The following is a 14,532-nucleotide window of genomic DNA, read 5'->3' as shown; positions in this document are numbered from 1 at the left end:
AATCTGCAATGTTATAAAAACCTGTAATCCAAATAAATGACTTCCACAAGCATTTAGACCCTAAAAGGTCCTGTCATTTCAGGTGTGAACAAATATTATGTCGTTTTGTAACGTTGTCTTTTCAGCCTTACTCGTCCCAGTTTGTGCTCAGCAATGGTGCAGGAGTCCATGAATGTCTGGGAGATGACAGAGAGCACAGCGTCCACATGGTCTGAAGCCTGGATGTCAAATATGAACTGGGGATTCTTCACAATGTTTATCCAGAACCGCAGAGGAAGACTAAAGATACAAGGACAGATGAATAAATTACAAAACACTCAACGTATGCAAAACAAACATTCGTGAATTAGAGTATAACAATATAACGTCTGAACAATTACTGTACAATAACTAAGGAAATGTACTCTGAACTAAACGCCAACCATCAGATTTATATTTAAAAAATCTAACAAAAAGAGATTAGCAAATAAAGTAAAAAAAAGGTTAACAATTGCCCTCCGACAGCCAAGCTGGGTCAAAACCTTGTCATTCGAGACATGCAGCACGTGGGCTCTTTTTTCTACTTTGACCCGCAGTAGGAAAGCTACACCGGCTGCTACTCCAGCAGACCAAGGGTTGTCATCTTCATCACCCTTTTGCCTGCTTTTCAGTCTGATGCGACATTTTCTGTCTCTGTCCACTGGTGGGTGTGTGCACGCACGTGTCTGTGTGTGCACGCAGACACATAGGGGGCGCCCCAACCTCCACTAATATAATGGTAGGGGAAATACTGTCTTACCATGACGCCTCATGGAGGACAGAACTCCTTCTGCTTGCTTATATTTTACCTGTTGGTCTTCCAGATGTGGATTGTCTCAGGGTCTGAGATGCCATGTTGACCTGCCTGGTCATCCAGCAAGTCAAAGAAATATTTGACAGCCAATGGGACGGGACGGCTGGTGCTGAGGATCACTGTGAACAGGTCATCTACAAATTTTTGCAGTGTGCCCTGAGAAAGGATGAGAAGTTAGGAATGACGCTGCTAAAAGGCGACCCAGGACAATAACAGTTTGCACCTTTAAATGATTTACAGGTTACTGGTCTCACTCACAACTTGCTAAGTAAAGTTGTTTAGCTGCTATGTGAATAGTTTTAAATAGCCACTCAGACTATGTTAAAGTTTTATAATGTGTGACTGTATCCATGTGTGTGTGTGAACCTTCATGGACAGCAGGCGGGTCAGGTATATCTCTGGGATAGCTTTGGCCCTCTCTCGCTCCCTCAGGCTGCCTCTGCGGTGTTTAGGCAACTCAGGCTCCTCGCTGGCTTTTACCAAATGCCAGAGCCTCACTCCACCTTCATCTGCATCCTCCAACATCGGAGTTTCTGCACACAGATCATCATAAAGAGATGAAAGGTTTGCTCACTGTTTATTTAAATTAGGGTCAGATTAGATTTGTGTGTGCGTAAACCGATCTGTGTGTGCGTAACCAGATTTGTACATGTAGACTTAGTGGGGCTATACCATGCTTACACTTATAATTTGGGGCGTTAAAATTACGCACAAATCGTGGCTAAATTTTCAAGTAAAATAACGCGACCTCAATTTGCCTCCACACTCTGATAATGAGGCTAATGAGCAAGGAAGTTTTCCTTTCACGTGGCACAGCAGATCCTGAAAGCTCAGCAACAAGCTAGTCCACTGACTGATGACTCTGTGTGATCATTTATCAGACCACAATAAACACGTTTGCTTTAGGTGATCGCGTTTACTTTAACAATGCTTTTAAACAGCTGTTATGTAATGGAGTAGTTAGACAGCCTTAGATTTCAGTGTTGGATCTCGGGTGCTTCCCGCTGATCAACACCGTCTACAAGGATACAGACGCCCAGTGTTGCGGCAGAGTCTCTCAAGATAAAAGAATACCCAAGACAGGGCCAGAAAATTTGGTCTGAAAAATTGTGATTGTTTATTTATTTCGCAGCATTCACTTTCAACCATCAGCTGAGACATACACTGCTCTGACTCTGTTTCACTTCACCCACAGTTTACTTAGGTGCTGATGGTGCCTGCCGACAGGTAACAGGTAAATCGTTTGCAAAAAACATGACACAAAACGTGTTTCAAGGCCACGTTATTTTACTTGTTTGATTTGTGGGTAATTTTAACACCCCAAATTATAAGTGTAAGCATGTGTACGCACGCACAGATCTGGTTACACACGCACAGATCTAATCTGACTCTATAGAGCTACTTCAATTTAAAGATCCAAGACAAACTGTCTCACTTTCTCCTGCTACGTAGTCGTGGTTGTCGTGGTGAATATGTTTGCTGTGACGAGGGACCAGTGCTACTGTTGCACTTTCGGGCACCTGCAGATTGACATGAAATGTACAATTAGCACTGCTACTTCTAAAGAGGAAAAAACAAATTGAGTTATATTGCACGTTAGCCAAGCATCAACGCTGACCTTGTAGTGCTGAAGTGTGTTTAGCCGCTTCCAATTTCCCTGAACCACAGATGTGAGGTCCTCATCTGAGAGAATGAGATGACCGGCAACACCCGACCTCCACTCTGAGCAACAGACAACAGCTAAACCATGAGTACAATGTGGGGAAACCATTTGTTTGTGTCTGTGATATTACATCTGTCTAGTTATTTAGTCATGCACGTTGATTTCCTGTAGAGGGTGCCACAGTCTAACACATGAAAAAACACCAGCAAGCAAACTCAGTGTCTCTCCGGTTTTATTTGTGCTAAAAAGATGTTGTCCTGTGTGTGGATTCTCACCCAGGTCTAGTGAGTCGGCGTGGGGTCGGTGAGAGAAGGAGGTACCCTTGTACACTTGATCCAGCAGCTTCTCCTTCACCTGTGTGATGGTGTCACAGTCCAGGACTTTGGTTGCCAGCGGCTGGGTCTCATTCACTCCACCGCCCTGCACCAGGACATTTAGAGTCTGCGGGAGATTTCAAAGTAACACAAAAGGTACTGAGATACTCTGTGAAGGTCAAATCAGATGTAGAAGACTATTTAATTACACAGCAGCACAGTAATGCAGACTGTAAATAGTCCTCTCACCAGGGTCTTGTACTCTACGTCTTCTCGTAGCAGACGGTTGTCATTGAGCGTGTACTTGGCCTTGCCAGTCACCGCATCCACTGGTCCTTTATCTACTTGATGCTTTATGGCTCTAAACAGCATATAAAGAGACTCTCCTGCTGAGTCCTACACACACACACACACACACACACACACACACACACACACACACACACACACACACACACACACACACACACACACACACACACACACACACACACACACACACACACACACACACACACACACACACACACACACACACACACACAGCAGGTACGAGAAATAATAGAGAGAAATAATTCAAAATAATACAAAATAATTCAGTTATTATTGGACTCACGCACGTGTGAAAATGTTGCAGATAAATTTTTGGCTAAGACTTAAGATATATAAGGAAAATCTTTTCTTTACTATTTATTTAAAAGTTGTCCACACAGACTGTCTTTGTTCCTTTTCCAAACAATGACCATCCGTCTGCACAATTCTGATGAAACATTCCCCTGGCATTTCACAGAATTCAGTAGTTTGACCTTAGAACTGCATGTGCGATTCCACTGTCACACACTCAGGATAAATTTCACTTCATGCATTACACTATTTAATCACTGAACTGCAAGACAGAAGCTGAACCTTTCCTTTATAATTGTAGTTCATCCCTCTCAAAAACTGACTTGACACAATGTTTTGTCTAAGTTCTTACCCTGTCTTATGTTATGTAATACACAAAGAATGTAAACAAGGCGAATATCTTTCAGATTGCTCAAAGTAGCCTCTGTTTGCTTTGATAACATCTTTGCTCAAATTCCTACATCTGTTGAGCCTTTGTTGGCTGCTGTTTCTTCTTATTGCTTCCAAATTACCCTAAACCATCTCAGCTGGGTTTGGTTGAGATGTCTTTGAGCCCAGGCTTAATCCATGCAGTATCCATCAATTCGTCTTAGGTTCTGGCTGATGAGATGTGTTGCATGTACTTCATAATATTTGGTAGGGCAGTGTTGATTTGGTGTGTCTTTTGAACAGCCCTACATCACCCCCCCCAAAAAAAAGTTCTTTCACTTTGTGTTTTTTCTCTACATTTCTACTTGATGTCTTATGTTGAGGACATTTCATACAATAAAAAGAATAACTTCTATAAAACACATGTACATTTGAGGAACTAATGAACATTTTATCTCAGGACTCGATATCACATCTTTCATACAGTATGTGAGCAAGCAAGTGTAACTTCAGATGGTCGAAATATGTCTTCTGTGTTGACTGACCCTGAGGAACGTGTAGAGGCAGATGGACATCCAGTTGGTCAGCAGCTTCTCCACCACAGTCTCTGTTCTGCAGTAAATAAACAAAACAAAAATCATAACATTAGAAAAAACATTAAAAACAACCACACTCTAATCTGAACCTTCTTCTCACCGCCGCAGCATCAGTTTAGGGTTTTTGGCCACATACTGCTCCACCAGGTCGTTGAGGAGCGTTTTAAGGATGTCAGTGAAATACTCCAGCTTGCCATGAAGTGCCACTGTCAGCAGGGAGGCCACGTATGCTCTGTCTCGGGGAGAGAAGGTTCGCTGGCTCTCTAGGGTGTGAATGAACTGACAGGATAAAGCAAAGTTAATCCTCTATTCAAAGTTCCAGTGAGCTTTATTTTAAAAGGTACACTAATGGTGTTGGTTATGTGGTCTACCTTAGTAAGGAACAGCTTGCTGTTAAGTAAGTTGGACAGCTGCACCAGGCCCTGTTCCACTGTCTGCCGCCGACACTCCTGAACATCGAGTTCTCGCCTGAGCGGCGACTCTCTGTGTCCCGGGAAGAAGATGCGCTCGGCATACATTCGGTAGTCAAGAAAAGGGATGCCCGAGCCCACAAGATCACTAGACATGTCCATCATCTCTGTCATCAGATCTGTGACAGTGAACAAAGGGCAGATGTCAGACAAGTCTGAGGGTGTCTCTATGTAAGCTCCTACGACATACAAAGGCTGCATCAGTTGGAGTCTGTAAATACTGACAGTGGACTCAGCTCAGCACACCAACTCCCCAGAGGAAATATGGGACTGCTCTGCCTACAGCCTCTACCTGTGAACTCTTTCTTGCAGCGGTCTCTCACGCTGGTCTCCAGGTTCTCCAGTTGTATCTGGACCTTTTTGTAGTCTCTAAGGGCCTGTTTACTTTTTCTCCTAAGAAACACCAAAACAGAGGTTCAGACAGCGTTGGAAGTCAGCAAAGAGAAATGACGGCTTTTTACTGGATTAGTAGAATTCCAGTGGAATAAAAAAAAAAGTTCAAAACATGTACAAGTCCACATTGTGGACTTGTACATGTCTTAAGTTGCTTTGAACATGGTACATCAGTTGTGTAAAAGTTCCAAAGAGCTGATTCTTTAATTAACACCTGCTGCATCCCCTTAATTCACACACTAATACATTATAACTAATGCAACAGACAGTTCTAATTACGTACGACTGACCCGTAGTTAACTCATTCCTGTTGGACCAAATGCTGTTAATTATTGCACTGGATGTTTTGCTCCCATAGATTAAAAGGGACCTGATAAACATTATTTTTTCTGTACAAATCTTGGTTATGAACCCTTTTAGACACAAATAAAATCATTGCTTCAGGTGCTAATATTGGATAAAAAGGTTTCCTTAACTACATATCAAGCATTTAAGGAACGTTTCCTGTTCTGTCATATTGGTGTATGTAACTAGTTATAAAATATTTTTAGGTATGTACTTTTGGCAGCTTTTGACAAACTGTCATTTGATAATGGCTAATACCAGAAGGGCTGTGCAGATTGTAGAAGAGTGTAAAAGAGTTTTGTGGAGGGCTAATGTTAAGTCTGCTGTGGCTCTGGCTCCTCAGGTCTGTTGTGGTTACAGCTACTGATCACTCAGAGCACCTTGTCATGATAGCCTTTAGATATGGAGATGTTTAATTTATAGTACAAAAGGTCTAACATGTAAATCCATCAAGTTGTTCTGTCTATAACTAGCTATAACTATGGCAAGCTTTAACCAAACAGCAAACGAACACTGACAGCCCAGTCACTGTACCTGTAGATGAGGACAATGATGAGAACAATGAGCGCCACTATCGATGCCCCCACTTCAACTCCAATCTGAGCTTCCAGTGGGAAGGTGGATGGGCTGAGGTTGTCATACTGAACTTTACCAAGAGAAAAGTTCAGGTTTCCCATTTGGACCTAAAATACACAAGTCCCATAAACCACACAGACAGACAATAAAACAGTGAGTAACCTCCACCATAGGTGCACTACCCTGTAAGGTGCTCCCATTGTCTCCGTGTAGCTCAAGCCCCAATCGTCTGCTCGTGATAGTGTACTCACAGTGAACTCAGGGAGGTTGTCAGTGCCCTCTCGTTTTTTGCCATTGGCTGCTGGGGCAGGCTGTTGGGGTGGTGGCTCACAGTACAGGTGGTTTTTCGTCAGGGTCTTCACAGCACACACACCCTCCCCTATCATCACCACCACTTCATCTTTAGTGATGGCCAGGTCCAGGTTTTCTCCCTAAGGATACACGGAAGGGGGGATTTCAATTCAGATCTGAATTACCTCATATAAAGATGCAGATGATGAGAGACTTCTGGAGTCATCTACCACTCTGTGACTAGCTGACCTCTAGCTGGATGAAACTGCCAGGGTTGTAGCGGTAGGGTTTCACAGGGTCCTGCTGGTTCAGTCGGTGTAGGTTGGGGTTTAGCTCATAGCTGAAGCCCTCAGGGTTTAAATCCCTGAAGTCAAAGCGCAGGTTGTCTAGCAAAAATTCCACTGTGACTTTTGACTCCAAGATGGAGGAGTCCACAGTTGGAGAGCGGCACAGAATCAGCGTCGAAGAATTCACCTCGCACCGTTCCACAAACTGATGAGACAATGACATAGCAGAATTTAATGAGAGCTTTATTTAGTTTTCATTAGCCTTTAAAACGTGATGCCGTTCATTCTCTCCAGCACACACTGAGTTGACCTGTTTGACAGAACAGAGCGAGTCTCCAGGCGCAGGACACACAGGGTCAGGAATCACCCGAAGTGGCCTTACAAGCATCCTCTGCCTTGCACTGTTCCTCCTCCTCCGTCTCCTCCTGCTCTGGCTGGCAGACTCAACGGAGACCGTCACCACCATGCGAGGCTCCTGTACCACGTCCAAATTACGACCTGACACATAGATCACTCGACCGCCACTAAATGCAGAAACCATTATTTTCACAGTGTTCTTGGTACTTGACTCATTCAAAGTGTGGAACGAGAAGAGAGAGTAGACTATTGAAGTTTAGACTTACTCTAGGAAGCTGCTGGCGGGATTGGCATAGGTGATGTTGGGGTCAGGAGTGTAATGGTAGGGAGAAGCATGGAGATGGCGCTGGCTACTGCCGTAATGCAGGCTGACTTGGTGATTGCCTGTCTTATTGCTGCTCCCTGTTACACACTGAACACTGGACTTGTTCACTTCTGATACTCTGAGGAGAAGGAGACACAGGCCAGAGGTCAGGCTGACTAAAGTAGAAGCCTGCAAACTGGTTCAAAAACTGACAGCAGACTGGTTATCATTCAACCAATACATTATGGCCAAGCCTGTTTATCTCACATAATACAGGGAACTCCTCCCACAGAGATGTTGAGGTCAGAGGCTCGACCTGTCAGCAGGTTTCGACCCGTGATGGTCAGGGTGGTTCCTCCAGCCTTGGGGCCTTTCTCAGGTGACACCCCCATCACAAATGGATCCTGAAGAGACAGAGGAGAAGTTACTACCGGCATCAAAGGAACTCAAAAACCCAGAATCAGTTTTCAGAACTGCTTATAAGTAAAACAGCTTAAAATCTTAAAATAATAAAAAAATATTTTCCATTAGTGTTCCAAGCTGATGCCGATAAATGTGCAATTTGTTGATCAATACAGTTAACTTTTTCTGTTTACTTCCAGATTTGTATCTTATCCTACAAACGACTAATGTTACACATGCACCCCCAAAACCTACTGCATTTTACTGTAATGAAGGTAAATCCAGTTTACCTGGTAGCTGAACATCTGGCTTGACAGGCCAAGCTCTCCTCCACTCACTTTAACAGAGACTTTGCCCACCCTCTCTCCTCCACTGGCTTTGGTTCTGCAAACTATCCTAAAAGTCAGACATTTGCATCACTGATTATGAAAATGCACATGCATCCTGACAGATTGGCAACATGGACACTAGCTGAGCAATAAGTAAACATTGCCACCTTTAACATAAATTATTTAGTAGCTCAATGTTATGTAGAATAAAACTTTGCAGCTATGATGTTGGCATAACCTAAACCGAGCCAGAGCTGGCGTGTACCTGGAGGACACCTCATACAGGCTGGGGATAACGGTGCAGGCCACCTCAGCTACTGACACAGAATATAGTATGTCCTCAGCCTTTTGGCCGAGGTTTGAACCCGAAATGGTCAGCAAGGTGCCTCCTTCCAACAGGCCGGAGAGCGGCTCAATCTGAAGGGGAGAATATTGTAACACAAAAAGCAAGTTTAGGACCTTTTGCATCACTGTTGAGTGTGACATCAGCATTTAAGCTACAGTGGTAAGTGAGTGGGTCAAAGGTCAGTACTCACATAACTGATAACAGGAGCGGGGCATGTCTGCTGTACGGGTTCGTTGCAGGAATCAGAGTACAAGCAGCTAGCCTGAGCACTGCCACACCACACGCAGCCGTACTTCTGGTCAGCTGTGTGGCACCGGCTGCAGTCGGACCGGCCCACGGAACAGTTGTACAAAGTTACTGAGAGTAGCACAGATCAAGAGGCGCAGCTGTCAGTGGGTAAATGTCTTACATCCAAATATAACAAAGAAAAAGAACATGCTGATCTCACCATAAAGATCAGCAGGGCTGTCCACATGAAAGGTGTCTCTTCTCTTCACATACACCATGGCATTGTATTCTTCTAATATAGCTGAATATGTGTACTGCACAAACAGAAAGAAATGGCCTAACTTAAGAAATACACCTGGTTGTTTTGAGACACACACTCAGACATGTGCAGACCTGGTGAAGTTGACAGGTGATAGCAGATCTTGATGGGTCCATGTCATCCGTTTCCACATAGGTGTCCACCACAACCGTCTGCCCCTCAATGACCAACACACACTCATAGTCCTGCTCAGCATTCTGAACACAACACATTTGTGTTTGTTGAGGACATCACGAGCCAGACAAACGGAGCTGATGTTGTAGAGAGTGTCGTACCTCATAGAGGTGCAGGTTGCGGGCCAGTAAGGTGATCTTCCTCTCTACTCTCACGGGAAGCAGTGATGAACCCTGGACCTTTTCCACACAGGGACATGCTGAGGCACCCCAACTGACAAAAGAGCCCTCATCCCCCTATTGTGGAAGACAAACACAACTTATGAACACACTAGTCCTCCCTTCCTCACACACGTGCTTGTGTTTGCATGCACATGCATATTGTCTTTTATTTCCACCAGGTCCTAATTTCACTGGCTTGGCTTAGACATAAACCTAGACAGAGCTTACACATATATTATTTTGAGGCTACACAGTGCATTAACAAACAAACAAACAAACAAACAAACAAACAAACAAACAAACAAACAAACAAACAAGTGTAAAGAAGAAAAGTTAGATATTCTCCATCTTTGAAATGAATGTACCATTCTTCCCATCTTGAATTCTGGGATATAGGTTCAAAATGAAATCTGACAATTTTCATGCACACCTATAAATTGTGCAATTATTGTGCGCTATAAAAAATCTGTGTCCTGTGGCATTAGATTTGTTTTTTGTTTTAATTGTAGGTCAGCTATACAAAAAACACTGACCATTTATTAGTCCTTTATATAAGGCAAAGCAAGTAAAAATGAGAGAGGATTCAGACAACAAAGGATGAGCAGGAAAAGTCAGGAGCTGGGAATGCTTGGAGGCTGCAGTAGAACAAGGAGGAGGAAAAGGCAGGCAGCTGAACTCACCGGGAGGAAGGCATCATCTGGATCATACTGGTAGTCCAGCTCTGAGTCAGTATCCCGCAGGAGAGGGAAGGGTGGGGACTCAACCTCACCATCACCTGACAAAATAGTGGCAGCTGAAAATGTGGCTGTGTCAATTTCTGACTGAACGGCTCCCACTTTTATGGGTTCAATGCTTTCTGCCTTAGTCTGACTGTCTTCTGTGTGCACCAGGAAAGGTGTCTGGGTAAGCTCCTGATGCAGGGACAGCTCAAAGTCACTGGGTTTGCCCAAAGCAAACGTCGTGGTTAGAGGAGAGCCAGTCGAGTCTCGAGGCTCAGACAGGTTTAGTGCTCCTCCAACTTCCTGGGTATCACTGAGCGATGAGGATTCTGGGATCATGAGCGGCATCACAGTCTCCAGATCTCCACTAAGACCATCAGCCATGGTAACGGGCACCAGCTCTGTAGCCACCAGATCACTGCGTGTAACTGCAGTACCTTCTGTTTTACTTTGGTTGACAATGAAAAGTCCTGCTTCAGAGTCTTCGTTCTTCTCACTTGTAAACTCTGGAGGTGGAGGGGTGGTTAGTGCTGGTGTGGTGTCTGGCTGGGTGCTGGCAGGCTGAGGTGGCAGCGTAGTAAAGGAGGTGGTCAGCTCTGGGCTGGTGGTAGTTGTGGCCTGTGTGGTCACTGGCTCCTCCGTGGTCGCTACAGTGGGAGCAGTTGTTGTTGTTGTTGCTGTTCTAGTGGTAGTGGGTGTTGTAGTCGTGGTGGTTGATGGGGCAGTTGTCATACTGGGTGTTGTGATCACTTTAAGTGGTTTGCTTGAGGGAGGAGCTGAGGTGGGGAGTTTAAACTGAGGGAGAAGGGTGAGGGTTTGGGGAAGACGAAGAAAGGGTGAGACAAAAATGAAAATAAATAAAAAATAAATAAATAAATAAAGGACAAAGGAATGTGGAGGTACCCAAAGACTGAAATGAAACTAGATGTTAAAAACGTAACCTACCTGTTGTTTGTGACACACAGCAATGGTTTTATTATAGCAGTTTTTATTGGTCGCTCTGACTGAGTTAAAGAAACTAGGATCCATTCAGTTTTTATAGCATAAAACACGTCTAGCAAATGTGTAAACCCGTTCTCATTGAAACATGTTCTTCGCCCTTTTACAAAACAGTTAACACAGATGTCATTCAAACGGTTCAAACTTAATTGTTTTAGCTTTGGTGACCAAACAGAAACCACCTGTTCGTAACTATTAGAAACTAGCAAGATCAGTGTGAAATCACCATAGCACCTGTTTGACACTTCTTCAACTAGCATCACTCTTCAGGCCTTACACAAGGTGTCAGGTCTGTGTTGGTCTTTACCAGCATGGATGGAGGCGGCATAAAGCAGATACCGAGTATCAATAGTGGCTGTGTTTTATACTCCAAAAGATTCGACTGAATTTTGGCTTCTTTGTATTTTGTAATATTTACAGAATTTCAGTTTTCAGCTACAGTTTCAAAAATTAATGTAATGGATTCAATTAAAAAACGCTTTAAAGCATTTCTTCTGGATCTGGTCTTTCCAAAGAGACAAATTTGACACAGCCTAGAAAGACACCAAATGACAACAGCCTACAATGACAGTCAATGATGGACTAATTCACACTGAGGTCAGTGTTTTGCATTTTGTTGCCCATTGTGTAATGACTGATCAGCTGTTTGATGCTCTGCTGTGACTTACGTGTTGGTTGTAGATGATGACCCCCTCATCACACATGGGCTTGTGTGTACATGAGTGCTGGTGAACGCACCAGTTGCAGCCCCACTTGCTTAAAACACAACCATGGCAACTGCAGAGAGATGAGACATCAAATATAAGCCAGTCTGGTAGCAAGAAAAACTAGAAACCATGATTCACAATCAGACATCATGGCATACGATGGAAGGTTGAGTATTACAGCCTACTCATACTGCAGTAAAAGGCTGAAGGAAGGCAAAGGGACGTTCAGAAGATTATGCAGCAACTGCAGCTAGTGATTCAATTGCTGCCAATCCACTTCAGCGGCATCAAGGTTACAGATATAATTGAACTGAGCGTCTTACCACAATGCTAGGAGCAGAACAAGAAGGTCATGAAAACACCATCATCTATTAACTGATATTCTAATCAACTGATGTGGATAAACAAAGTCATGATGACCAAAACAACATCATCCTAAACAAACACACATGGTAAATGTACACTGGCTTCAGAAAGTGTTCATAGTTCACAGTCTGTCCAGTTTTTCCTTTGCAACCTCATCATTGAGTTTTGGTACGCTTCCAAAGGCCGGACTGTCATTTCTGTGGACCAGACAATGTACAATAGGCAACTTTGCTACTGGTCAGTTTTAATCAATTGACGGACCTGCTGTCCAGCTGCTTTTGAAATGTGATTTCTGTATGTGTACTGCATATCCACTGTCTGTGTGACACAGCTGTGATTATTAAGCACTGGTACTAGAACCTCTAGAAGCATATTATACCTCAGTGTATCGGATGCCACTAAAAGCTGTGCCTCAGGAAAGTAGACCTTCTGTGTAAAAGATGAGTGAGTATAACTATCTTTTGCTTGATCTTCATGATATCAGGCTGTCACAGTCTTTTTACTGGTTTTTAGTAATATGGTTTGAAATTGTTTCTTCTTAATGAAAAGGTAAACTTAAGGAACTAGAAAAAGTAATTTCTCGAGAAATTACGTGGGAGAGCTGATCTGCTGCCGCAACGATGCCAAAAGCTGATTAAGCTGCTGACATCACAAAGTTGACTACATCCAAAAGTTGACTACGGCAAAATGATGAAAACGATGAAAACGAGAAAACGTTGACAAAGATTAAAACAATGACAAAAGATGGCGATTAAAAAGATGATGATTAAAATGCTGACCAAGGTCATACTAAGATAAGATTAAAAATATGACAATGATTCAAAAATTGACCAAAGTAAAAAGATGTCAAAGATTAAAAAGTTGACCAAGGTACATTGTTGACAATCATAAATACGCTGACTAGCTTTTTGATTTGAAGAAAGTATTTGTAAATAATTACTTAACTGTGTAATAGTTTAATAACTAGTAAAGATTTACCAGTCAGAAACAAAAATCTTTCCATTTATGGTAATAAATTACATTGGTGCTTTTATTTTGGAAGGAAATTTTAGAGGTCGTGTGTGAGTGATTACTAAACTATAAAATAGTCATTAGATAGTCATAATTTATCATTCAATAGCAAGAATAACAACCTATTTTGCTTTAATACCTATTTAAGCAAAAGATTTAGATTAAGCCCTTTCAGAATAAAAGCACCCTAATAAGTGTGAGTGGTTATTTTTTTTTTTTTTTTTTTTTTGTTCTGTCCAGCAGTTAAGCAAGCAGCATATATTACGCTGAATGCCATATTGTGATGGACAGCTTTGCTTTAACAAGAAGAGTATATATAGAATATATATACTCTTCCTGATTTATGGTTTATTTAATGGTTTATTTAGCTAATCCAAAATGTGTGTGATGTTGCTGTGTTGGTGGACAGGTTAGGTTTCTGCTTTAGGGTGTGTATGCGGGAGGGTGGGGGGGAGGGGGGTTAAGGGGTGCAACCAGCTGCTGAAACCAAGCAAATCTGTTAAGTAAACAATCGGAGCAAAAAAATAAATAAATAAGAAGCATGGATGTACCTTAGGCTAACACATTCATAACTAAACAATTTTTGTACTGTGGTTTACCTTGGAGATTAATACTAATACCAATAATAGTGCTAAGGTATGTGCACATACTAATACAAACATATACATACAATATACATACATATGTGCATTATTATACATATCCCATACTACTTAATAAAAGTCATGACATACAACACCACAAATTCCATATTCACACATTATTCATATCGGTAGTGATAAGTATCAATAATACTTACAGTTGGATTTGGAAAGTGTCCCACTACAAGGTTAGTAAGGCTGTAGCTTATCATTATTCACCCAAAGGGTGAGGCAGACGTTGGTGCATGAACAATGCCACTTGTGGAAGCCAGGGTGATGTGAGGGGCTCCGCCACTACGCCCATCCAGCAAGCAGAGGAAGGAATCCTAGCAGCCAGGGAGCCCACACACCTTCAGTTCCAGGAGGGCAGGTGTTGCGACCCAAGCCGCCCACACAGAGCCCCCCAGGCAGAGCTGCAGCAGCCACAGAGACAGCACCCGAGGCCAGAGTGGGCCACCGGGGGTCAACGCTGTCCGCCCCATGAGAACCAGGGGCAAACACTCCCCCCGGCGGGAGGGTCGGCCTGAAAGAGTAGAGCCCGAGGACCCACGGTCCGTAGGGAGCCCGCCAGAAGATGCCCCCGCGCCCAGAGTGGGGCCCGCCCCCAGCCCACCACCCCCACACGGGCGGAGCGGGGCCTACCCCATCGGCCCGACCTCATCCCCTGGCGCTACAGCGGCCTGCAGCACAAGGCCAGCAATTGGTGGGG

The 14,532-nt window shown here is 43.4% G+C and overlaps 1 protein-coding gene across 3 annotated transcripts in view; it reads right to left on the bottom strand.

Moving 5' to 3' along the window:
- plxnb1b (plexin b1b) overlaps positions 1 to 14,532 on the bottom strand; it is a 75,381-nt gene that overhangs the window by 4,610 nt on the left and 56,239 nt on the right. For 2 of the 3 annotated variants that reach the window (XM_029151135.3, XM_029151136.3), the window contains exons 10-34: positions 11,767 to 11,875; positions 10,061 to 10,894; positions 9,321 to 9,455; positions 9,120 to 9,242; positions 8,947 to 9,040; positions 8,689 to 8,855; positions 8,418 to 8,569; positions 8,114 to 8,219; positions 7,689 to 7,825; positions 7,384 to 7,560; positions 7,071 to 7,284; positions 6,723 to 6,965; positions 6,434 to 6,613; positions 6,141 to 6,289; positions 5,161 to 5,261; positions 4,770 to 4,987; positions 4,499 to 4,677; positions 4,348 to 4,414; positions 3,059 to 3,205; positions 2,771 to 2,936; positions 2,451 to 2,554; positions 2,268 to 2,352; positions 1,199 to 1,365; positions 828 to 988; positions 132 to 279 (exon numbers count right to left, since the gene is read on the bottom strand). In XM_029151135.3, the coding sequence (XP_029006968.1) occupies positions 132 to 279; positions 828 to 988; positions 1,199 to 1,365; positions 2,268 to 2,352; positions 2,451 to 2,554; positions 2,771 to 2,936; positions 3,059 to 3,205; positions 4,348 to 4,414; positions 4,499 to 4,677; positions 4,770 to 4,987; positions 5,161 to 5,261; positions 6,141 to 6,289; positions 6,434 to 6,613; positions 6,723 to 6,965; positions 7,071 to 7,284; positions 7,384 to 7,560; positions 7,689 to 7,825; positions 8,114 to 8,219; positions 8,418 to 8,569; positions 8,689 to 8,855; positions 8,947 to 9,040; positions 9,120 to 9,242; positions 9,321 to 9,455; positions 10,061 to 10,894; positions 11,767 to 11,875 (4,363 nt within the window). The remainder of the gene's footprint in view (positions 1 to 131; positions 280 to 827; positions 989 to 1,198; positions 1,366 to 2,267; positions 2,353 to 2,450; positions 2,555 to 2,770; positions 2,937 to 3,058; positions 3,206 to 4,347; positions 4,415 to 4,498; positions 4,678 to 4,769; positions 4,988 to 5,160; positions 5,262 to 6,140; positions 6,290 to 6,433; positions 6,614 to 6,722; positions 6,966 to 7,070; positions 7,285 to 7,383; positions 7,561 to 7,688; positions 7,826 to 8,113; positions 8,220 to 8,417; positions 8,570 to 8,688; positions 8,856 to 8,946; positions 9,041 to 9,119; positions 9,243 to 9,320; positions 9,456 to 10,060; positions 10,895 to 11,766; positions 11,876 to 14,532) is intronic. The other variant, XM_029151139.3, reaches the window with a different exon arrangement.

The sequence above is a fragment of the Betta splendens genome, chromosome 5 (genome assembly GCF_900634795.4).
Source record: "Betta splendens chromosome 5, fBetSpl5.4, whole genome shotgun sequence".
In the NCBI taxonomy this organism is placed as follows: Eukaryota; Metazoa; Chordata; class Actinopteri; order Anabantiformes; family Osphronemidae; genus Betta; species Betta splendens.
This window is presented reverse-complemented; position numbering and strand designations above follow the sequence as displayed.